The sequence below is a fragment of the Perognathus longimembris genome, chromosome 26 (assembly GCF_023159225.1).
Source record: "Perognathus longimembris pacificus isolate PPM17 chromosome 26, ASM2315922v1, whole genome shotgun sequence".
NCBI lineage: Eukaryota > Metazoa > Chordata > Mammalia > Rodentia > Heteromyidae > Perognathus > Perognathus longimembris.
In genome coordinates, this window is record NC_063186.1 from 5,388,678 (window position 1) to 5,412,588 (window position 23,911).

Sequence of the window (23,911 nt, forward strand, 5' to 3'; positions counted from 1 at the left end):
TGCCTGAAGGTTCTTATCGCAGACCTTGAGAATCCTTTTCAGAGAACTGGATCATTGAGCTTTGTTCATTCCCAGGGCACTCACTGTGCATGCCCAAGACCCTGACATTTGCAGGCATCTTCCTCTCTCCTTCACTCCAAAGAGGTCACCAGAGGTGAGCAGGAACAGATGGATCCCTTGGAACTTGGGAGTCAAGCGCCAAACTGTGCTGTGCCTCCGTTTCTCTCTCCTAATTTCTTCCTTCTGCTGTGGCTGGCTTGAGATTGGGGGGGGGGGGGGGGGAACAACTTGGATGTTGGATACAGAGTCAAAATCTTTGCTTTTCGTACAATTTAAAGAGGTGTGGGGTGCGGACCTGGGAACTGGTAGCCGATGCCTGTCACCCCATCTACTCGGGAGGCTGAGATCTAAGCATCGTGGTTTGAAGCTAGTCCATGCAGGAAAGTCTGTGAGATTCCTATCTCCAGTTTATTACCAAAAAGCTGGAAGTGGAGCTGTGGCTCAAGCGGTAGAACCCTGGCCTTGAAAGAAGACGCCATGGTATACGGCTCCCCTTTACACCCTTCCATTTATAATGAATCCTGCTAAGATACCCAGAATAACCCCTTCACCATTTTCTCCCTGACAACATCCTCAGAACTAGCCTATGAGTATTGTTTCCTGACGGCAGGCCCTGTGACCTCCACGGAAAGGATTTAGAGAAATGGTTGGACAGGATCATTCAGGAAGGCCAGGGAAGTTTGGGTAGAACAGGTTGTTTGTTTTTTAAGTCCAGAAACATAGCCAGGGCGTGGGGAAAGGAGAGCGGGGAAGGAGAGAAGAAAGAACTCCTCAGTCACTGTATTTGGTTGGGTCTTTTTACCGAGCTCCATCCTTTCTCCGCTTCTCGCCCGGGAGAAGAGAAGGGGTAAGAACTCTGGCATGGAGGGGGTGGCCAGGGAAAAGAAGTCCTAGACACCGCCCTGAGATGGGCAGCTCTTTTGTTACAGCCTAGAAAGACAAGCAGCCGGGGAAATGGGGCTCCAGGCAGGGAGACGAGAGACTTAAAGCCCCAAGGGGACTGGGTATGATTAGGCCTGTCTTTGTTTCCTGGAAGCAGGGAACGAAGAAGAAATCACTTCTAAGAGCTCCTAGGAAGGTCTTTATTATCTCTCAGAGCTCGAAATTGCACGTTCTTGCCATTATATCTATATAACTTTTGCCCCTAAACAAAATAGGATCTTGGAGTGGGGGGGGGGGGGGAAGAAGAAAAAGAGTACAAGTTTTTTTCATTTTAAGAATGTGATTTTCCAGTAGGAAAGCATATTTATCTGGATCGCTTGGTAACAAGGCCAGTGGGAGCCCAGGTAACTACACCACGTGCTTTGGCCTGCCAACCCCTGGTCCCCAAAGGGGTGATACACTCAAGGGACAGGCGTAGTAGGTCCTGGAGGCTGCAGATGGTAACGCACCTCTGAGGATGAAATGAGGCCTTTAAAGTTGCTTCTCATAAAGGCATAAAAAGGGCTGGGTGCCGGCGGTTTATGCCTGTCATCCTAGCTGCTGAGATCTGGAGGTTGGCAGTTCAGAGCCAGCCCCCCGGCAGAAACATCTATGAGACTCCATCTCTAAAGTAACCGGTGAAAAGCCGGACTGGAAGCGTGGCTGAAGTCGGTAGAGTACCAGCTAAGCAAGCAAGCCGAGGGAAACACCAGGCCTGGAGTTCAAAACCCAGGATTCCCATGAAAGGAGGGAGAGAGGGAAGTCTGCGTCCTTCCCTCTCCTAATCTCACAGGATACCCTCCTGTTTCCATTCCTATCTTCTCAGCCACTACCCCTCGGTGCCCATGGTGCGGGCCCCAGTGCTTGGAGAAGGCTGGGCCCTGTCCCAGGTCCCGTGGTCCCTGTGCTGCTCCTGAGAGAGAATTAGCATTCAGACGGGGCTCCTGAAAAGAACGCAGTGTCTCAAAGTCAGGGCACCAGAAATGGGGAGGAGTGGACGGGCGGGTTGCGGGGGGGGGGGGGGGTGGGCCTGGGGTCTCGTGGGTACCGGCTCTGTTGGGAATGTCCGTGCCTCTCTGGATGTATGCTTTGACCTTGGTTGCCAGGCAACGAGGACAGGCCTGCCCGGCACTTCCTGTTCCCAGAAGGTGTTTCTTCCACCCAGGCAGGACCCAAGATGGGAGTAATGGGGCAGCCCCCTGCCCCCCCGGGCTTGGGTGAGGGGGGGGGAAGGGAACAGCCAAGAAGCCAAGAGGGGGGGTGCAGTGTCCCCTCCAACCCCCACCCCCAATCCTCTCACCATGCCATCTCTCCACCTTGCAGCTGTTAAGGGAGAGAAATCTGTGTGTGCATGTGCGTGTGTGTGTTCATGTATACATATTGTGGCTCGAACTCAGGACCTAGATGCTATCCCTTAGCTTTTTTTTTTCCTTTCCAGGCTCCACCACCTGCACCACAGCTCCACTTCTGACTTTTTTGGTGGTTAATTAGAGATAAGAGTCTTGTGGACTTTCCTGCCTGGGCTGGCTTTGAACCATGATCCTCAGATCTCAGCCTCCCGAGTGGCTGGGGTAACAGGCATGAGCCACCGGTTCCCAGAAGAGCTGTTCACTTTAGACTCTGCTGTGGTCAGAGGTGAATGATGTGGTATTGGCCCTCCCTCCCTCCCTCTCTCTCTGATCTGTGAGTTGATCCTTTTTTTTGCCAGTCCTGGGGCTTGAACTCAGAGCCTGGGCACTGTCCCTGGCTTCTTTGTGCTCAAGGCTAGCACTCTGCCACTTGAGCCACAGCGCCACTTCTGGCTTTTTCTGTATATGTGGTGCTGAGGAATCGAACCCAGGGCTTCATGTATACAAGGCAAGCACTCTACCAATTGGCCATATTCCCAGCCCCCCTTGCATTTTTTCCCCAAACCTTTTTCCCCCTCCTGCCTCCCCCTTCATCCTTTAAGGATGGTGTTTATATGTGTGGTAAGCCGCTTGACATTACCCCGCAGCTCACTGCTGTTCTGATCATTTATTTTATTCTCTTCTCACTGTGTCTTGTTTCAGAGAGGTTTTCTTTCAATTTTTTTTAAATGACTGTTGTTGGCAAGTTCATTGATCTTTTCTTCTACTGTGTCTAATCATCCCTGACATTATGTAATTTTCACCTCTGGAAGTTTGATTTGAGTCTTTAAAAACACATTCCACATCTCCGTTTAACTTTCTGAACATGTGGAATGTGGTTATAATAACGACTTCGTGATGTTTTCATCTGCTAATTCTAACATCTGTGTCAAGGTTTAGTTTCAGCTGATTGATTTTTTTTCTCTATTTATAGCTTTATTTTTTTCCTTGATCTTTTTTGTTTCTTTTCTTCTTTTTTTTGTCCTGGGACTTGAACTCACAGCCTAGGTGCTATCCCTGAGCTTCTTTTGCTCAAGGCCAGTGCTCTGCCACTTGAGCCACAGCTCTACTTCCAGCATTTTTTTTTTTTGGTGATTCATTGGAGATAAGAGTCTCACAGACTTTCCTGCCCAGGCTGGCTTTAAATCTTGATCCTCAGATCTCAGCCTCCTGAGTAGCAAGGATGACAGGCGGGAGCCACCGGCGCCCAACTTTTCTTTGCTTCTTTGTATGCCCGGCCATTTTTTTTTTTTAATTGAAGGCTAAACATGGTGAGATCTGGGGTGTGATATACTAGGTAGTTTTGTAGTCCTCTCCTAAGTATTGTAAAGATCCAATAGCATGGAACCCTCAAGATCAGTAGCTAATCGTAACACTGTGCATACTGCCCGTCCGAGAATTCCCTCCTTGTCCCGTGAGTGATGAGGCAGTCCACTCTGGCTGGTGGAGACAGATGCTGTTTCTAGCGTTGTGTGAACGCCACATTTGGGCTTCTCTGCTCGCTCTGGGTGGTCATTCACCCACCCAGCTGGCGTCCTGATAGCTGCTCTGTGCTGGACCCTCGGGAGCCGTTCATAGAGTCGCCACTGTCTCTCTCCGGGCATCTCCCTCTCTCCGGCACTAAGTCTCGTGTCCTCAGAGCTGCTTTGCTCTCTCCAGACCCTCGACCCCTTCTCCTCAGCTTAGATGACCCCCCTACTTCCTCCTCCCTCTGTTGTAGCCTGAAACTTAATCATGGAAGACATTTTTTTGGGGGGTGGGGGCAGGAGCTCACCTCATTTGTCACTGCTTCTCTAAGGCCATTCCTGTCATTACTGCTTTGTGTAATTCCCCCCCTATCTTTTGATTGTTATCAAGTGGGAGGATAAATCCTGTCCCTTGTCCCCCATTACTCCATGTTGACCAGAAGCTAAAGTCTTGGGCACCTTGACTGCTCTTGTGTTCATTTGTTTGTAAATACACTGAGCTGAGCTCAGGACCTCCGAGCGTCCACATGAGCAGACGTTGTTACGAGATCGATGTTCATCCATTTGATGATGTAAGCGTATAGATTTCCTATATATAGTGGCACATGGTTCCTGCACCCCAGACCTTTTTCTTTCCTTTTTTTTTTGTAGTATTTTCTACTGTCCAATTCTTAACAAGCATCTTAGTATGTTTTTGGTATGTTTTTGTTTTTGCCAGTCTTGGGGCTTGAACTCAGGGCCTGGGCGCTGTCCCTGAGGTCCTTTTGCTCAAGGCAAGCACTACCCACATGAGCCACAGCACCTTTTCCAGCTTCTTCTGTGTATGTGGTGCTGAGGAATCGAACCCAGGGCTTCATGCATGCTAGGCAAGCACTCTGCCACTAAGCCACAATTCCAGCCCAGTGGTATGTATGGTTTTTAATCTTGTGAATACAGGGGCATTCCCTCAGCCTCAGTCTCAGTTTTGAGATGTCTACTGTGGTGAGGAAGAGGAAGCAGAGTATAGTACCGTAAGTTACTTTGAGAGGAGGGAGGCGTTCATGTACTTTTTTTTTTTTTTTTTTTTTTTTTTTTTTTTTTTTTTTTTTTTGGCCAGTCCTGGGCCTTGGACTCAGGGCCTAAGCACTGTCCCTGGCTTCTTCCCGCTCAAGGCTAGCACTCTGCCACTTGAGCCATAGCGCCGCTTCTGGCCGTTTTCTGAATATGTGGTGCTGGGGAATCGAACCTAGGGCCTCGGGTATCCGAGGCAGGCACTCTTGCCACTAGGCTATAACCCCAGCCCGTTCATGTACTTTTTGTTATACTGCATTGTTGTCACCATCCTATTACATCTTTAGTTATTATCATTATTGTCATCAATTATTATTTTAGAGCAAATATCCTATGTTTTGTTGTGACTCATTAAAAACAACAACAACTTGCTTCTCACTGGGTGCTGGTGGTGCGTGCCTGTCATCCTAGCTTCCCAGGGGGCTGAGATCTGAGACTCAGGGTTCAAGCCAGCCTAGGGCAGGAAAAGTCCATGAGACTCTTATATCCAATGAACCACCAGAAAACCGGAAGTGGAGCTGTGGCTCAAAGTGGTAAAGCACTAGCCTTGAGCAAAAGAGCTTCGGGACAGTGCCCAGGCCCTGAGTTCAAGCCCCAAGACTGGCAAAAGCAAACAAAAACCCATGCTTCTCATATTTTAGAATACAATTGGCTTAAAAAATTAAAAATTAAAAAAAAATTTTAAGTAGTTGTATAAGGGAGTTTCAATTCCACAAGTCTGATTATGAGTACAATACATCTTGATCAATGTCACTCCTTCCAGCTTTCTCCCTCATCTTGCCCAAACCCATCCACACCCTCAAGTTACATAGTTCAACGTATTACATAATGTACATAAAATATAATAACTTCTTGTCTGGCTTTCTTCTCTTCATTTGTCTTCCCTTCTTCCCTGGCTCTCCTTCCCTCTGAGAAAACATGTTTCTGCCTCCTAGTTATTACCAGTCTCCTACTGTGTCTACTTTGGAAGTTAAGCTTTATCGTGGGTATGTGTATGTGGGGCCAGGAGGGGTGGGGGGAAGAAAGCCATCGTAAATCCAGGGTTTGGGACAACCTGTGTTTTTAGGCCTGCACTATGACTGTGGAATATTCCTCCCTGCCCTGCCCCAGTTGATAAGGAAGGGCTACTGGACTATTTTGGCTGTGCTGTTTTATTTTTTTCTCACTATGACTGACCTTGTCGTAGTCTGGGAGAAGACATTGCAAGATGAAGTTCCATAAGCCATCTTTGCGCCAGTACCCTCTTCTTAGCTTATCTAACCTTTATAGCTGCAAACAAGAGAGACCTGCTATCACTGCCCAGCTGGTCCGAGCAGTGTATGGCAGACAAGAGGAATGAATGACTCGTTCACAGAGTGCGATCTTGAGAGGTCAGAGAGCCGACGGCCTGAATCCTCTAGGGTGGTTGGGGGGGGGGAGGTGCACTTTCTAGACTGGGTATTGGCAGGTACTAGAGCCAAAATCTTACGTCGTTGTGGTGGCCCGAGTATAGGATGTTGTCCGTCTCTCTGGATCTACGATCCTATCTGCCTTCTTAAGCTGCATAGGGGCTGGGGGTGTGGTTCAAATAGTAGGGCACCTGCCTAATGTATGCAAGGCCTTGAGTGCAAACCTTCAGTTCAACAGGAAAAATAAGCTATAAGGGAGGCCCCTATATTGGGTAGGGGCGTTGAATCTCCCCAAACAGTGAGAGAGAGAGAGAGAGAGAGTGTGTGTGTGTTGGGAGACATTGAAAAGTTTTGGGATGCGGTTCAATGTTGTTTAGGTAGCCACTCTGTTTGTTATGATACTGTTTTGAGCAGTTATGTGGCCAAATCTTTCTTTTCCTGACTCACAGATAATCCTTCTTTGTGGGGAGGGAATGGGCAGTGGATAACTGGCGATAAGAGTCTCATGGGGGGGGGGGATATGGCCTAGTGGCAAGAGTGCCTGTCTCATATACATGAGGCCCTGGGTTCGATTCCCCAGCACCACATATACAGAAAATGGCCAGAAGTGGCGCTGTGGCTCAAGTGGCAGAGTGCTAGCCTTGAGCAAAAAGAAGCCAGGGACAGTGCTCAGGCCCTGAGTCCAAGGCCCAGGACTGGCAAAAAAAAAAAAAAAGAGAGAGTCTCATGGGGACTTTTCTGCCTAGGCTGGCTTTGAACCATGATCTTCAGATCTCAGCCTCCTGAGTAGCTAGGATGATAGGTGTGAGCCACCAGTGCCCAGACAGGTTGACAGGTTCACAGCTCTTATTCCTGATCATTGACTGACACCCCCTCATTTCCTCAACCCTGAAAAAAGTGGGTTCTGCTTTTTTTTTTTTTTTTTTTTGTCAAACATGTGGCTTCAACTCTGGACCTGGGCTCTGTCCCTGAGCTCTTCAGCTCAAGGCTAGCGCTCTACCACCTGAGCCACAGAACCATTTCTGGTTTTCTGATGGTTCACTGGAGATAAGAGTTTCACAGACAGGCTGGGAATGTGGCCTCGTGGCAAGAGTGCTTGCCTCATATACATGAAGCCCTGGGTTCGATTCCTCACCACCACATATATACAAAATGGCCAGAAGTGGCGCTGTGGCTCAAGTGGCAGAGTGCTAGCCTTGAGCAAAGAGAAGCCAGGGACAGTGCTCAGGCCCTGAGTCCAAGGCCCAGGACTGGCAAAAAATAAATAAATAAAGAGTTTCACAGACTTTCCTTACCTGGCTGGCTTAGAACCATAGTCCTCAGATCTCAGTCTCCTGAGTAGCTAGGATGACAGGCGTGAGCCACTGCACCTGGCTCTGCTTCCCTCCCCCCTACCCCCCACCCCCGCCTTTGGACTCCTTGTATTGGTGAGATCATGCAGTATTTGTCTCTCCGTCTGGCAGAATAGGTCTTAAATATTCTCATCACCTAAAAGGTCACTGTGAGGTGGGTAAATATATTAATTAGCTCTATCATCTCTCAATCTGTGTATCAAAATGTCACCCTGTGCACTTTAAAGACCTGCTGCAATCTTGGTGAGCAATACCTCAGTATACCTGAGGTGAAGTGGGAAGAACAAGGAAACCTGGAGAGGGAAAGAAGATAATTAAAGATATGGGCAAATTACCTGAAACAAGAAGATAACCAGACTCCCTCCCCCCTTCCAATCTATAGCTTCCTAAGAAGGGGTTCTCCCTCCCAGCCAAGCCCCCCGGGAAAGAAAATGAGAGGAAAGCCACGGTGTTAAGTGTAGGAAGGGAAACTGAGGCTGGACTTCCATTACCTCCACCCCACTCAACATGTTAAGTCACCAGCAAGCCTCTGTCTCCACACGCCCCCCCCTCCCCCCCTATATCTGAGCCTCTCATGGTGGCATGGGAGTAGGTGGCTCTGTAGCCCTGATCAGGGCAAGCTTGAAGGTCCTGGGCCAGCACAGCTCCCATCTCGGGCGGTCTCCCCCCTCCCCACCCCCTCCGCCGAGCCCCAACCTGTCTGTTCCAGCTTCGCTGGGTCCCTGGGTAAGGCCCTCTGGCAGAGGGAATTAACACACTTAATTAAAGTGTCCAATGAAGAGCTTTCGCGTGGTTCTTAATTACCGACAGAGTCTTTGGGGGGACAGTTTGAAATGTGAGTTTTTTTTCTTTCTTTCTTTCTTTTTTTTTTTTAAACATATTCATTTAGCCGACGGTGAGCCAGCCAGGCTCAGGTAGGAACTGTCAAGTCTGCGCTGCCTTTCTGGGTCTTTCTGAGCATGGCGGGGTGTGTGTGGAGGGGGTTGATGACAGGGTGGGGGGGGTGGAGGGAGGATCCTGTCCTCTCCTCCACTCCTCTCCTCTGGCTGTGTTTTGTGAGCACGGGGGGGGGGGGGGGGGGAAGGAAACAAGACTCATACAAACACAGCGTGTGTATCTACCTATTCTTGGGGTACCTGTAGTGGGCGGGGTTGTGGGCAAGAGTTGTAGGAGTGACCGTGGCCAGCGACAGACGGGACCAGAGCAGAGTCCCGTGGCTTGCTTCTTGCCAGAATCTTCTTCCATCTGTGTTCCAGAGCCTGAGCTGCTCCAGCTGGGCTGGCCGATGGAGTAGGCTGTGGTTTGAGCTGTGGAGAAGCAGATCTGCCCTTTCCGTCCCAAGGGCCACCATCTGACAGCTGTCGACATTCTCGTAGGGGGGTGGGGTGGGCCTGCCCGCCCTCTCCTTCCACTGTAGCCCACCAGGGCTGGGGACCCTCGAGGACCAGGTTGAATCTCATCAGCGTGTGTCCCAGCAGGCCACGGAGCTGGTGCGGGCGGTCAGTCACGTGACACGGAGGCTGGGCGCAGACAGCAGGCCAAGGCTCTAATGGGCGGCGGTTCCCTGTCTGCCAAGTGTTGGCAGACCCGACACCAAGTCCCCAGCTGATATCTTGTGCTCCGGCTTGAACAGCTGTCTCTCCGTATTCATGCTCCGGCGGTGGAGAGGACAGCGAGGAGGCAGAATCCGAGCTGGAGTCTGGGCATCTGCCCTCTGCTCAGCCCTTAGCCTGTGACCTGGGCTCAGGCCCATACCTAGGAGTGCTGTGGACATTTATCTATTCCCCCAAGTGCTGGGCGGATCTGGCTTCCGACAGCATTCGTGAAGCCCGTCGTCTGTCTGTCTGTCCGTGCTGAGGACGCATTTCCAACCCAGTTCCACCCCGGGAAGCACTGGTGTTTATTCTGTGGTCTGCTCACTCTTAAGGAAGGCTTTCAGCCAAGCACCGGTAGCTCACCTGTAATCCTAGCTGCTCCTGAGGCTGAGAAGTGAGGATCCCAGAAGCCAATGGGGCAGGAAAGTCCCCGAGACTCACATTTTGGTGGGGGAGGGGGCCTCTCCACAGTAGCCAGACCTGTTTCCTCCAGTCCTGGGCTTGAACTCAGGGCCGGAGCACTGTCCCTGGCTTCCTTTTGCTCAAGGCTAGCACTCTGCCACTTGAGCCACTTCTGGCCGTTTTCTGTATATGTGGTGCTGGGGAATTGAACCCAGGGCCTCATGTATACGAGACAAGCACTCTTGCCACTAGGCCATATCCCCAGCCCCTCCAGTTACTCTTGATGAACTTGGTTGTTGTTGTTGTCGGGCATGGGGCTTGAACCCAGGGCCTGGGCGCCATCCCTGAGCTTCTTTTTGCTCAAGGCTAGCACTCTACCACTTGAGCCACAGCCCCCCACTTCTGGTTTTCTGGTAGTTCACTGGTTAATAAGAATCTCACCCACGTTCCTGCCCGGGCTGGCTTTGAACCACGATCCTTACATCTCAGCCTCCTGTCGACCTAGGGTTACAGGCGTGGGCCACCAGCACCAGACTAGACATGTTTGCTTCTCTGCCTCTGCCTTCACCCCTGCTGCTGTTCCCTCCGCTCCCATTTCCTCCCCCCACCCCGGCCTCGCCCACCCAGGCCCCCTGCCCGGCCGCCAGCTGTTCTGCAGCTTATTAAAACGAAGATCATGGGGGTGCCCCACCTCTCCACCCCACTTCCGGTTCCCCAGGCCTAGGATAGGATAGGCGGTCACCCCAGCTGTCCTGTCCACCCTCCCTGGAAAGACAGAGTGACGAGGTCCCTGGGACACCCGTCCCCTATTTCCAGGTGCTAGCACTTCTTCCCGAAGAGAATGAACAAGGGGGCATCTGCCCATCAGGAGGACGGGAGCTTAGCCTAGAGCACGTGACCCGAGAGCTCCGTTACGGCTTCCACGTGATCGTGCCCGTCACGCTTCTCAGTGCCCCACGGGAAGGCTCTCTGCTCACGTGGAGAAGCCCAGACGTGCGGAAGGAGGGATGGACGGACGGACGGATGGATGGCTAGGCCCGGGAGAGGGCAGAACGGACAGATCTCAGTCTCGGGGCTCTCTTCTCCATCTCCTACAGCCCAGCAAGTTGCAGTCCTACTGATGAGCCTGAAAATACACAGGAGGATTTCCTGCAGGCCCTAGTCGAACGCTCACCCCTTTGTCACCCTCCTTCCCCTCGCCGATGGCTGACAAGGGAGCAGTTGGCATTCCCGCCATTTGCCAGGGCCCCCAGGGGACCCAACCCACACTAGGTTAGGTCCGAAGCCAAACCCTGCAGTTTGGGTAATTAGCAGCGTGTGTGGGACTCGCCAGGGATTTCTGATTTTCTCAGCTACACCACCGGCAGTTCTCCGTTGGGGATACTCCGGCAAATGGGGTGGGGGGTACCAGGCTGAAGTGGGCACACAGATTCTCTTGTTATGTACCTGGTGTCCTGCTCAAGACCCCGAACAGTCAGGCCACGTGCTACCGGTGCTAGAAATGCCAAGCACGGAGCAGACACCCATGATGAGAATCTTGCTGGCACTCCTTCAGAGCTGAACTGACTCAAGGTCATGTGCTTACGTGAGCTTTACTCCCATCCCCTCCCACCCCCCTTTTTGTCAGTCGTGGGGCTTGAACTCTGGGCCTGGGCACTGTCCCTGAGCTCTTCAACTCAACGCTGGTGCTCTACCGCTTGAGCCACAGCGCCACTTCTGGTTTTCTGGTGGTGATTCATTGGATATAAGAGTCTCACAGACTTTCCTGCCCCGGCTGGCTTTGAACCTCGATCCTCAGATGTCAGCCCCACCGAGTAGCTAGGATGACAGGCGTGAGCCCTCAGCTCCTGCCCCACTCCTTTTGTTTTTTGTATAGAGTTTCCTATGTTTTTGTTTGTGGCTGGTCTCAAATGAGGATCTTCTTACCTAGCCATTCACAGATAGCTTTCGATGCTAGAGGGTTTCATGAGCTTTTTGTGTCCAGATTGGACTTGAAACCGCAATCCTCCACATCTCCAGCTCCTGAGTTAGTGAGATTACAGACCTACGCCCCACCCGACACTTTCACCGGCTCTAATTCTTCACGCAGAGTTATTACAGGGTCGGGGGGGACCCGGGTTAGGGTGTTGGGAATTCAGGGGGGCTGTAGGAAGTCTCCTCAGTGGTACCCCGGCATCTGGGCTCCAGGAGCTCCTTCAACCCACCTGGCATAGAAAGTAAGGGGCCTGGCCTTAAAATTCGGACCTGGGTGGAAGGCGGGAGGGAGGGGGTACCTCCCACTTTGTCAGCCTTTTCTCCCATTTTTCACCCATACTGAAACAACTCTCTTCTTGCTTTGCAGTCGGAAAGACATCTCTGATCACGCGGTTCATGTATGACAGCTTTGACAACACATACCAGGTGAGGTCCTGGGTTTGCGGGGGGCGGGGGTGGGGCTTGTCCTTTACCCCACCTGTACCCCCTGCAGCTTCCCAACGAGACTCCTGGCCTCTAAGTCGATCTCAGACTGAGCTGGCCTGGGGTGTCATTTTACTTGGGGGGGGGGGTTGACTTTTTGAAACACAGGCCCCCAGGGTGGCCCAAGGGAGCAATTGTCCCGAGAGAAATGGCAGACGGTGGAGAGGGGACCCGTTGCACTGTGGGTTCTCTTGCTCATCCCTGGCAGGCCTGGGGGTGCTTTTGGATTGAGATTTGGGGTAAGACATGATGGGTGAAATGGGAAGTTCCCGGAGAAGCTGCTTCTCCTGCAGGGCTGGGATTGGCAGGGTCTTGCCCCTGCCACATCTCACTCACAGCCTTCTCTTGCACATGCATGCACACATACACACACACACACACAGCCTTCTCTCACAGACCTGTGTATGTACGCACCTCCAGATCGTCTCTCTCGGTCAGTCTTTCCCGCGCACATCCTGAAAAGCCTTGTGTACTAGGCTTGCCCTCTCCTCCGTGGACAGGAGACTGGGCCAAATGTCCCCTGTGTCTCCTGGCTGGACAGTACTACTGCTCTGGGGTCAGCCGTAGATCCACAGGTAGCTCCTTCCAGGTGACCCAACGCTGAGCCCTTGGAAGCGAGTAATGTCACCGCCTGGCTCCACTGGTGGGTGAGGAGGGTTGTGCTTGTGAAGTGAGTTTTTCTTGCAAGTATAACTTCCTTTGCAAAGGCAAACAATGCATACCTCATTTCAACAATTGGGTATGTGTGTGTGCGCGCATGCGCTTGCTATTGGGGCTTGAACTCCAGTCCTCATGTTCTCATTTGGCTTTTTTTTCCCCCCCTCAAGGTCATCATTCTACTACTTAGCCATACCTCCCATTAATTGGAGATCAGAGTCTCACGACCTTTTCTGCCCAAGCTGGCTTTGAACTCTAATCTCCTGATCGCAGCTTCCTGAGTCGAAGGGATTACAATTGTGAGCCACTGGCATCTGGCTTATTTGGATATACTTTAAAAAAAAAAAAAAAGATTAAGTTTCTATGCCAGGCATCAGTGGCTCAGACCTATAATCAGAGCTACTCGGGAGGCCGAGGACTAATAAGGATCACAGTTCAAAGCCAGACCAGGCAGGAAAGTCCATGAGCCGCTTATCTCCAATGAACCATTGAAAGAAGCAGGGAGTAGAACTATGGCTCAAGTGGAACCATGGCTCAAGGAATACAGTGTTAGCCTTAAGCACAGAAGCTCAGAGACGGAGCCCAGGCCCTGAGTTCAAGCCCCAGGACTGGCACACGCACACATTTTGTACTAAGTTGTTTTTTTAAAGAAATCATGCTTCCTCTGGCATCTCCTTAAAAACAAAACAACAACACGGAGGTGCTTGGCTAGTGGGTGTGCTTGGCACTAGTGGGCAAAACCCCTTTGAAATCTGGCCCCCCCCTTTTCCATCATCACCCCTGCCTCCGCTTGTCCAGTTCCTGTGGTTCCGCCAGCCTCTGTGTGCTGCCCGGTGGCGCTGGCTGGCACGTTCCCACATCTTGGTTCCTGTCATTGCCCCTGCTGGGGCACCGAGGGGGGGGGTGGGGGCTTTCCTTTGTCTCTTCTTCGCTCTGCAGTTTTCTGACTCTCCAGGCCTCGAGAGCTCCTCCAGGGAGGAGTGTTCTGAGCTGGGCTTGGGTGTGGCCGGGGCCGGGACCGCTTGGCACCTATGGCGCTGGCCACGTTGGAACCACAGACGATGCTCTCTGGGCACGTTCGTGGCTCGGAGGGGGCTCGGCTTCCCTGATTTCCCCATGCCACCAGACCCAGCAGCCTTGATGGAGCTCAGGGTCACGGTGAGACCGGAGAAAAGCCAGCGGGAGGAACTGCCCTCCTCCCACCCGACCGACCGTCTCCCTTTTTAATTATTACTTGTGTGTGTCCTTGGGTAGACGTCCTTGCCTGAAACCCTGCAAGATGGTAATGAGGCAGGAAAGCTGGGTTCTAATTCTGTGCACACACACACACACACCCCACCACCAGCTCGCTCTAATGAATTCTCTGGAGATGGAGAGGGGGGATGTTTTGGTGTTTATTTGTTTCTCTGGGCATGGCACTGAGGTGTGAGGGAAGTAGGCAGGATTCCCTCAAGGGCTTTGGGAGGTGAACTTGAAGGTGACCATCCCTTTCATCCCCACCATCATGGCAGAATCAACCCTGACACCCGGAGGGTTCCCCGGACAGAATCCTCCCTCCCTCCTTTGCTCTTCCCTTCCATTTCCCCTCCTTCACTCCCTGCCTTTCTCCCTCCCTTCCCTCTTCCTTCCCTCCCTCCTTCCCTTCCTCCCTCCTTCCCACCCTCTCTCCCCTTTTCCCTCTCTTCCTCCCTCCTTCTCTCCCTCCCACCCTTGGTCCCTCTCTCTCTCTCAGCTTTTCCCTCCCTCCCTCCTTCCCTCTCTTCCTTCTCTCTGTGTGTCTCTAACCCCAGACCTCCCCCTCCCAATTTGACCAGTGGGGGGGGGGGGTGTGTTCTCAGTCTACAGGAGGTGCAGTGGTGGGGGAGAAGGGGGCGGGCTGGCTGGGAGAATCACAAACACCCCCAGCCTTAGCGCTTTTAAAAACTCAGAGGTGATGGAGATGAACTTACAGCTAAGGCCCTTAGGCCGGGCCCTGGACCAAGCCCCAAGGTAAATAGGCCTGGGAAGATGGATATTGCTCTCTGAGGGACATCCACTCGAGGCTGTGTCTCCCGACCTTGAAGTTCATGTCTGCGGCCCAACTTCTCCCCCAAAAGCCTTTGCCGAGGGAATAAAATGGCAGCTACCTCGCCTCCTTGGGAGCTCCCAAGATGCCCTGGTGTTTATCTACGCTGCCCTTGGATCTGAGCTTTCCTTCCAGCCTGGCTTGAGCATCATAAACTTCAGACCCCTTCAGATCAACACAGGGCTGGGGTCCAGGGTCGGGCGGGGGTCGGGGTGGGGGTGCCGGAAGGAGGTAGCTTGCATGCCTGCCCGGCTAGTACAAGGCCCTGAGTTCAAAGCCCTCGTCTAGTCCCCGGGACTTCCAAAACCGAACAACCTAGAAGCCCTTCTTTTACAGTGTGTTTTCCAGACCCCAGGCCCCCCTCCCTCTCCCTGGGTGAGGCCCTCTCACTGGTGCAGTCTGCATGGCTAAAGTTTGACCAGCCTCATTTGCATGCTCATTTGCATGAGCGTGCCCAGATACTTTCATCTGGGGGCGGGTGGGGGCGCCAGGGGGAGGATGCAGGGCTAGAACAGTAGCCTCCTTGTTGCAGGGCTTGTCGGACCCAGCTGCTTTCTGCCACTTCCAGAGTGGCTTCCTCAGTCCCGCACCCAGGCCTGGCCAAGGCTAAAAGAAGACTCCGCCTATTCCTTTCGCTTCCTTTCCCTTTCTGGAAAGAGAATTTTTTTTTTAAGTGAATGCATACAAATGACCGTGCAGATTTCCGTTGCAGCCTTGGTTATTGTATCTTGTCAGAATGTGGATGCAAAAAAAAAAAAACAAAAAAAACAACCCCAAACAAACAAAAAGCAGCCAGGTGCCAGTGGCTCGCGCCTGTAATCCTAAGCCTAGCTCTACTCAGGAGGCTGAGATCTGTGGATTGCGGTTCGATACCAGTTCAGGCAGGGAAGTCTGTGGGACTCTTATCTCCAATAAATGACTCAGAAAAAAAGCCAGAAGCGGTGCTGTGGCTCAAGTGGTAGAGCGCTAGCCATGAGCAAAAGAAGCTCAGGGACAGCGCCAGGCCCTGTTCAAGCCCCAAGACTAGCAAAAAAAAAAACAAAAACAAAGAAACGAAAAACTATTTCAGCTGGGCACTGGTGGCTCCTAGGTACACAGGAGGCTGAGATACAGAGGATTGTGGTTTGAGTCCAGCCTAGACCAAAAAAGTCTAGAAAACTGCCGTCTCCAAAATAACCAGCGAAAAACCGGGCTGGGGGTGTGGCTCAAGTGGTAGAACACCAGCTGTGAGCAAGCAAAAATCAAGTGGAAGTACAAGGCCCTGGGTTCAAGCCCGGGTCTATAAGGAAAGATCCCTGCTGAGATGTCTTGCCTCGGTTCATCGAATTGGAATCACACTGCAAAGGGAGTTTCCTAGTGGGTCTTTTTGTTTTTCATTCAGTGAACATTTATTTCCCCCAAATCTTTCATACTTTTCAAGAAAGGAAGAGTGGTTTTTCTGTGGCTGCTGCTGATTCTGGCAGAATCAGATGGCGGGATAGTGCCTCCAGTCTATGTCTGGGATGCTGGGGGGGTGGGGGTGGGGGTGGTGGTGTCTGAGCCTCTGTTGTTATTGAGCATGACTTCACGGCGCTACCTCCGCTCTTGCTTATGAGTGGGTCCTGGAACCTGCTGAGGCCCAGAGAAAATGAAGTGGCCCGCCTAAGCCCCGCACAGCAAGTCAGCGATGGCTTAGGACCGTCTGGCTGCCGGGATGGCTGGAGGAAGGGGTGGGGATTGGCAGAGCCGGGCGTCAGGCATGGCGTGAGCGCCCCCTGTTGTTGCTGGCTGGGTACTGCCTGAGCCTTTCTCCCCTTTAGCACCGGGCCGTTCGTGGCTGACCGTGCTACATGCCTGCCTCTTCCTTCACAGGCCACCATTGGGATTGACTTCTTGTCAAAAACCATGTACTTGGAGGATCGTACGGTGAGCACCCCCATCTTAGGACGGGAGGTGGTGGGTTGGGGTGGGGGGGGGCGGGCTCCTTTGGGATTCAACCCCAGAACTTTGATCTGGCTATCCAGAAAGAGAGAGAGAGAGAGCGGCCAAGTGCCAAATCCAGGCCTAGGGCTGACACAGACCATGATCCTCTCCCAGCCCCCTACTTCCTCTGACTGGGAGCTCCCTCCTATCCCCTCCCCCCCCCATCTCACTGATGCCCCCCCCCCCCCCCCCGGCTCTGCAGGTCCGTCTACAGCTCTGGGACACGGCCGGCCAGGAGAGGTTCCGCAGCCTGATCCCCAGCTACATCCGGGACTCCACGGTGGCCGTGGTGGTGTACGACATCACGAGTGAGTGAGGATCTTGGGGGTGGGGGTGGGGGTGGGGGGAGGGGGGCAGGCCTGGGGCCTTCCAAGCCTGCAGACAAAGAGCCAACCCCCCCCCTGCGCCCTCGCCCCCTCCCCCTCACTGCGTTTCCCTCTCCTCTCTCCCGCCCCCAGATCTCAATTCCTTCCAGCAAACCTCCAAGTGGATCGATGACGTGAGGACGGAGAGGGGCAGCGACGTCATCATCATGCTGGTGGGCAACAAGACCGACCTGGCTGACAAGAGGTAGGTGCCCCCGGGGTACCGGGAGATTGCGGGGCCTGGATTGCGCTTATTTCCCCTTATTTCCTCCTGGCTGTGAGGTCCGCGTGGCCCGCCCCGTCGTAGGTGCAGCATAGTTCCCCGACCCGCGGGAGCTTCTGTGTGTACTTCCGGCGAAACACCCGTGCAGGCCGGACCTGCAGAATCAACAGCGTGACCCCCACCCCCTCCCTGCTCCATGCCGCCCGGCTCTATCTGTGCCCCCTACACGACCGCCCCCCCCCCCCCCCTCCCCCGCTCCTGCCTAGGTCAGCTTGGGCTTTCTGCCTTTGTCTGCTCACCTCCTGTGACCTTGACTGGGGCACATAAAATAAATGACGGATCGCAGCTGGCCGCCTGTCATCCTAGATCATCAGGAGGCTGAGAGCCGAGGATCGTGGTTCGAAGCCAGCCAGGGCAGGGAAAGTCTGTACGACTCTTACCTCCGACGAGCCACCCGGAAAACCGGAAGTGGCGCTATATCGCTGACGCGACAGAGCCACCAGCCTTGAGCAATAGTAGCTCAGGGACAGCGCCCACAACCCACAAAAAAAAACAACCCGGCTTTGTGCCTCGGTCTCCCTTTAGTCCTGGAAAGACTGTCAATTGTGCTCTGGGTGGGGGGGACTCTTGGCCAATCGGGGGCCTTGATTGGCTCAGCTCCGCCGTGCTTCCTGCCCTTCTGTGGAACTGATCTCCCCCCACCCCAACATACACACACACGCACACGCACACACCCCTCATTTCCAGGCAGATTACCATCGAGGAAGGGGAACAACGCGCCAAAGAACTCAGTGTCATGTTCATCGAGACCAGCGCCAAGACCGGCTACAACGTGAAGCAGGTGAGGGCCGTCGCGGGCCCCACGCGGGTGCTCAGAACTCAGTCAGTCGGGTACCTGCTGGACCCCGAAGGTCTTAGTGACCGGGCCCGGGACGGCCAATGGGGGGGGGGGAGCGAGGGAGGGGGAGGGAGTCGTGAGGAGACCCGGCAGTCACTCGCCACGGTGGCCGGGACCTGGGCACGCGCTCTTGGAACGGGCTGTCCGCGCGTCCCCCACTGACTCCCACGTGACCCCCACCCTCACACCCACACCTCATGCCAGCCCCAGAGAGGGGGGTGGAGGACAGGCCCGGGATGGGCCTCACCCCGCGTCTATCCACTTCTCTCCGCAGCTCTTCCGACGCGTGGCGTCCGCTCTGCCCGGCATGGAGAACGTCCAGGAGAAAAGCAAAGAAGGAAGTATCCTTTCCCTCCCCCACCCTTGCCCTCCCCCTCCCCCACACCCGGGTGGTTTAGTGCTGCAAGGAAATGCCTCCTCTCTGCCTCCCTCGGGAGCCTGGTGAGGGTCACACCCACGGATGTCCCCCTCCTGCGTCCTGACTGCATAGTCTCCATCTTCTCCCTGTTCCATGCCACGGCATAGTCACAGCCAATCCCCAGCCTCGGTGCTGAAACGGAGGGTCAGAGTCACTCCGCGTGTGGGTGACCGAGTAAGGACGCTCACTCGGGCCTGCTTCCTTCCTGCCTAGCCCTGTTCTCCGGGAGACCCTGCCCCTTAAAGGCCACCCGAAGCCAGGCGCTGGTAGCTGACGCCACCCGTTAACCACTCAGGAGGCTGAGATCCGAGGATCACGGTTCAAAGCCAGCCCAAGCAGAAAAGCCCGTGAGACTCTTTTTATCTCTAAGTTGCCAGCAAAAAAAAAAAAAAAAGCCAGAAGTGAAGGTGTGGCTCACGTTGGTAGCCTGCCAGCCTTGAGTGGGCAAACAAGAAAAGCCAAGGGAGAGCAAGAGGCCCCTGAGTTCAAGCCCCAGCTCGGGTGTTAAAGAAGTAAACTGCCATTGGACAGGATGAGGTGAAGAAGTGATGGGTAAAAACATCACCCACAGACTGGCTCTCCTGGTAGCTAGTCAAATGCCCAGCTTGGGTAAGCCCCTAAAGAGTGGTACTCATACCCTCAGCTTGGTCCTCCAAAATGGGACCTGCCCTATGTGCTAGGCCCCGGCCTCCTCCACTTCCCTGTAGGCCCCTGGGGAAGGATAGATGCTCACAACAGATCAGAGAGCGGCTCTGGATGGAAGGGCAGCTACAGGCTTCAAGAGCTCACGCCTGTCATCCTAGCTACTCAGGAGGCCGAGATCTGAGGATCACGGTTCAAAGCCAGCCCAGGCGGGAAAGTCCAAAAGATTTTTTTTTTTCCCATCTCCAACGAACCCCCAGAAAACCGAACAGGAAGTAGGTCGGCCAGGGTGAGTAGTGTCCACTTCCTTCGGGTCCTCCCGTGTGAACAGGGAGGCTCCGTCCTACACCCATAAATCAGATCAGATGGGCCCCAAGTCCAAGGTCACTACTACTAGCACGGCACTCTTATAGTGTGCTTCCATGCTCCTAGTGAAGAAGGGGATTGGGCGCCTGAGCTGGCTGGGGTGGAGTTAGGGGAGTCTCCCCAAGGTCCAGGAAGGAATCGGGGGGGAGGCAGCTGCCAGGATCCAGCGAGGGGCAGGGCTGATGCGGTTGTTGATGGATGCTTCAAACCCAGTTATGTTGAAGATGGGGAGGCAGCGGGTGTGTGTGTGTGTAAGGTCGTGTTCAGAATGTGTCCCGTGTCATTAGCCAGTCGCACAGAGCTAGCTTGAGGACGAGGTGAACTGTCCGTACTCGGCCTGGTTTTGTCGGCTCTGAGCCTGCTGCAGGTGGGGGGAGGGGCTTAGGGTTTCTTGTCGGCCGTCCTCAGTCCAGATGAAGAAGGGCTTCCTTGGGGTTTCCTTCATATCCAAGACAGAAAGCCTCCCCCTTGAGGTATGCCCTGATACCCCCTACATTCTCTGCACCGAGCAGGTTCGTGGGGCCACAAAGAGATAGAAGCCACAGGGCCCCGAATGCCATGCCTGGTCCTAGGGCCTTTCCCAACCGGGCTGCTACAGGCGAAAGAACGGCTGTGACTTGGCCACTTCATGAAGTGGTCCTAAGGAGACAGGACCATGGCGCCTTCCAAGACGGTAGAGCCTGTCCGAGGCCTCCCAGCTGCTTAGCTGACAGAGCCGGGACTGAGTCCAGGCATTTGCGATAGCCACAGCCATTGTACTCGCCACAGAGCAATGGATTGCTTTGATGCCCCGGACACAGAGCGGAGTGGTGCCTGCCCCTGGTAGTCAGAGACACTGCCACGGTGGGAGAAGTTGTACCTAGCGACTGGGGACAAGATGACAACAGGCAGAGAGAGGGGGGAAAGAGGTCCTGGGTGTCACCTGTGAGCCACGCTAGAGCCAGAGGGATAGGTAGGAGGCTCACGTTCTTCCTTCCAGAAAGGCTCACAGCGGGTTCGCGGGCCTGTGAGCAAGTTTCCCCTTCTGGGGATTAGTGGGGCGTTGGTGGCCACCCCACTGTGTCTTACTTCGGCTCTGCAGTGCCTTAGCAAAGCATTTCAGCGTTAGTGAGGAAGGAGGTGGCATTAAAGGGACCGGTGTGTGAGCATTCGTAGCAACTGATCTAAACCGGTGCTCTCTAAGACCGCGGCTATGTGTGACTACTTATATTTAAGTCCGTTAAAAATAGATTCTATTAAAAGTTCAGTTCCGGGGGCTGGGAATGTGGCTTAGCGGTAGAGCGCTTGCCTAGCTTGCATGAAGTCCTGGGTTGGATTCCTCAGCACCACAGTAACAGAAAAGGCCACAAGTGGTGCTGTGACTCCAGTGGTAGAGTAATAGCTTTGAGGGGGGGGAAAAAGAGAGAGAGAAAGAAGAAGAAGCCAGGGACAGTGCTCAGGCCCTGAGTTCAAGCCCCAGGACTGGCCAAAAAAGAAAAGTTCAATTCCACTGGGCGCTGTTGCCTCGTGCCTGTGATCCTTGCTCCTCAGGGGGCTGAGATCTGAGGACCGAGGTTCAAAGCCAGCCTAGGGAAGCAAAGTTCCCGAGACTCTTTTTCTCCAATGAACCACCAGAGAACCGGAAGTGGCTCAATGTGGTAGGGTGCTAGCCTTCAGCAGAAAAGCTGAGGAACAGCACCTAGACCCTGAGTCCCCAGTGGCTCAAGCCTGGGCTTGTGGGTTGCCCTTAAGCCCCTACTCTCTAGATCGCGGCCTCTCAAAAGTAGCCAGGATCACAGGCATGCACCCCAGCCCGCTGGGGTCACCAGCTGTGCATTCCGAACCCCATTCCTCCTGACAGGGCTTTTCTGGCCCACGGCCCTCGAGACGGCAAAGGAAAGGCTGGAGAAGGGACTGGACTGGATGGGGGCCCACGTTGCCCCGTGGCTTGAAATGTCAGTATTGAAACCTGTGGCCTGCCGCTGCACTTGGGGGTGGGGGGCCCCCCCGGAAGGCAGTAGGCAATAGGCTGGCTAGGTTAAAGGGACAGAGCAGCCGTAAAGGAGGGTATGCCCTGTATACAGGGCAGGGCATAGCAACTCCTTGGTAAGTCATCTTCCTTAGCCCCGCCTCCTGCAGTGATTGACATCAAGCTGGACAAACCCCAGGAGCCCCCGGCCAGCGAGGGCGGCTGCTCCTGTTAATGCAGAGCTGGACCCCCTCAGCTTCCTCCAACACCACTTGCTTGTTGTGTGGCTTCCTATTGGTTAGCTTCCTAATGGGGTGGGACATGAGTTGGTCAAGATGGGAGGATTCTTTTCTTTTCTCTCTCTTCTAGGAGTGGGGTGGGATGGGGGGGAGGGAGGCCGGGTATCAGGGAATGACATCACTTTAACAAGCTCTTACTTATACAACTATTTTTTTGGTTTGGTTGTAATATATTGTACTTTATTAAGATTGCCAAAAACTGTTAAAAATTTTAAAAAAAAGTTTAAATCATGTGTATACAACTTTTTGCCAGATAAAAAAAAAACAACGTAGTTGTTTTTATTTGAAAAGGTGTGTTTTCCTTTTCGTTTTTTTTTTTTCTTTCTTTTGTATATTTGTAAACTTCTAACCTTTCCCACACACCTCCTCCTTCCTGTTCTCTTTCCTGTTGATCACCTTGGCCTTCCTCCCATCATCTCCAGCCCGGGGAAATTAAAACAATTCACTGAACAAATGTAATTAGGTTCTAGCCCCAGGCCATCTGGCCCAGGCCAACCAGGCCCTTCCATCCCTCCACATGGTCCAATGAAACATCGGGTACGCGCTGCCAGCCTCTGAAGACACAGCTACGGAGCCCTGAGCTGAAAGGAAGAAGTTGGGGTGGGGGGGGGACGTCTGTCTCTCCTCTCCTCCGCCTTTGCTACCCTCCTTTCCTGTCCAGTGACCAGCAGGACAAGAGGCCATCGGAAGGAAGGACGAGGTACTGTTGGCCACCGTTATAGACTCTTGATTCTCCGTTGCAGCTCTGAACTATCGTGACCTCCTCCCCCCCCCACCCTCCCCACCCCCCGTGGTTCTCGCACACCGCTGGTGTCACTCTGAGGAACTGGAGGTGTGATGCTGTATCCAGAACTTGAGAGCCTGTGCCATTTGTGAGCTGGGGGAGGAGAGGGATGTCTACAGAATTGGAGGGGGGAGGGGATCCAGGTTCTCCAGCCCCTTCAAGCCATTACACCTCGCTTCGTACCATCCAGGAAAAGCCGACTACGTGCGTGGTGTGTGTTTTCACCTCACCGGCGTGGCACGGGTGAAATCTCCGTGCCCGTAGCTTTGTACAGAATTCTCTGAAGTAAGAATTCTAAGTGATATAACTCGCTTGGCCAGCGTTCCAAATTGACCCAGATTCATGGCCCCGAGCCTATACCAAGCCATGATGTAGGCAATTGTAACCAAACCTCTCTCCACCTCCATAGTGGCACTGGCTCTTCTTTCCAGGTTGGGATGGGCAGGGTGAATTCCTCTACCCACTGGGTTATGGGGATGTGTTTCTGGAACGTCTAAGAAATGGTGGTAAAAGTTCAGGGCTGAGATTTTTTTTGCCACACACACATTTTTTTTCTGCCTGAAATTGTGTCAGAGTTGATCTCTAGAGAGGAAGCAGGTACCCAAAGGTGAAAACCTCTTCCAACCAAGTAAGGACCAATGTTAAGAGTGCAATTCTAATGTCAACATGTTTCTTTTTTTTTTCTTTTTCTACGTTGTGTACATAATTATATATAGAGATAGACTCGTGTAAACACCTCCCACAAACACATCCCCACACCGAGATGCGTGTGCCCGATGTATATTTCTTGTCTTTCTTGCTTCACAAGTTGGAACTTACATTTGTGATATCCGTGTGGGAAATTCCCGAAGTACTGCGAAACGTGTTGAAATAAGAAATACTCAATATTGTCAAATAACTCGTGATCGTCTTGCCACCAATAAAAAAAAATAATAATAATGCATAGATGTGTTAAAACTACAGGCGAAATTAGCCCATGGGAATTATCTCTACTACTACTACTACTTCACTATGTACCTATATGAACGGGTGTGTGCATGACTGTGTGGGCCAACGTGTCCCCCCCTCACTGTAGGCACACCCCCAAGTGGTGCTTGTTGGCAGTCGCTTACTTTACCTCGTGAGAATTTTTACAGGAGTCCACGCGAGCAGTCCTGTTGGCGGCCTGTAGGCTGGCCCCGGGGCCTCCGTGGGTGAGCGTGTGT

General features: G+C 53.2%; 2 protein-coding genes across 2 annotated transcripts in view; one reads left to right on the top strand and one right to left on the bottom strand.

Moving 5' to 3' along the window:
* Window positions 1-22,680, top strand: part of Rab6b (RAB6B, member RAS oncogene family) — a 27,600-nt gene extending 4,920 nt beyond the window's left edge. The window contains exons 2-8 of the mRNA XM_048334991.1: window positions 11,964-12,022; window positions 16,653-16,706; window positions 16,966-17,071; window positions 17,222-17,333; window positions 18,099-18,192; window positions 18,524-18,590; window positions 21,794-22,680. Coding sequence (XP_048190948.1) covers window positions 11,964-12,022; window positions 16,653-16,706; window positions 16,966-17,071; window positions 17,222-17,333; window positions 18,099-18,192; window positions 18,524-18,590; window positions 21,794-21,858 — 557 coding nt within the window. The 3' untranslated portion in view covers window positions 21,859-22,680. The remainder of the gene's footprint in view (window positions 1-11,963; window positions 12,023-16,652; window positions 16,707-16,965; window positions 17,072-17,221; window positions 17,334-18,098; window positions 18,193-18,523; window positions 18,591-21,793) is intronic.
* Srprb (SRP receptor subunit beta) overlaps window positions 1-23,911 on the bottom strand; it is a 34,037-nt gene that overhangs the window by 817 nt on the left and 9,309 nt on the right. Inside the window, exon 8 of the mRNA XM_048334990.1 lies at window positions 17,181-17,191. The gene's annotated coding sequence lies outside the window, so the exon portion shown is untranslated. The remainder of the gene's footprint in view (window positions 1-17,180; window positions 17,192-23,911) is intronic.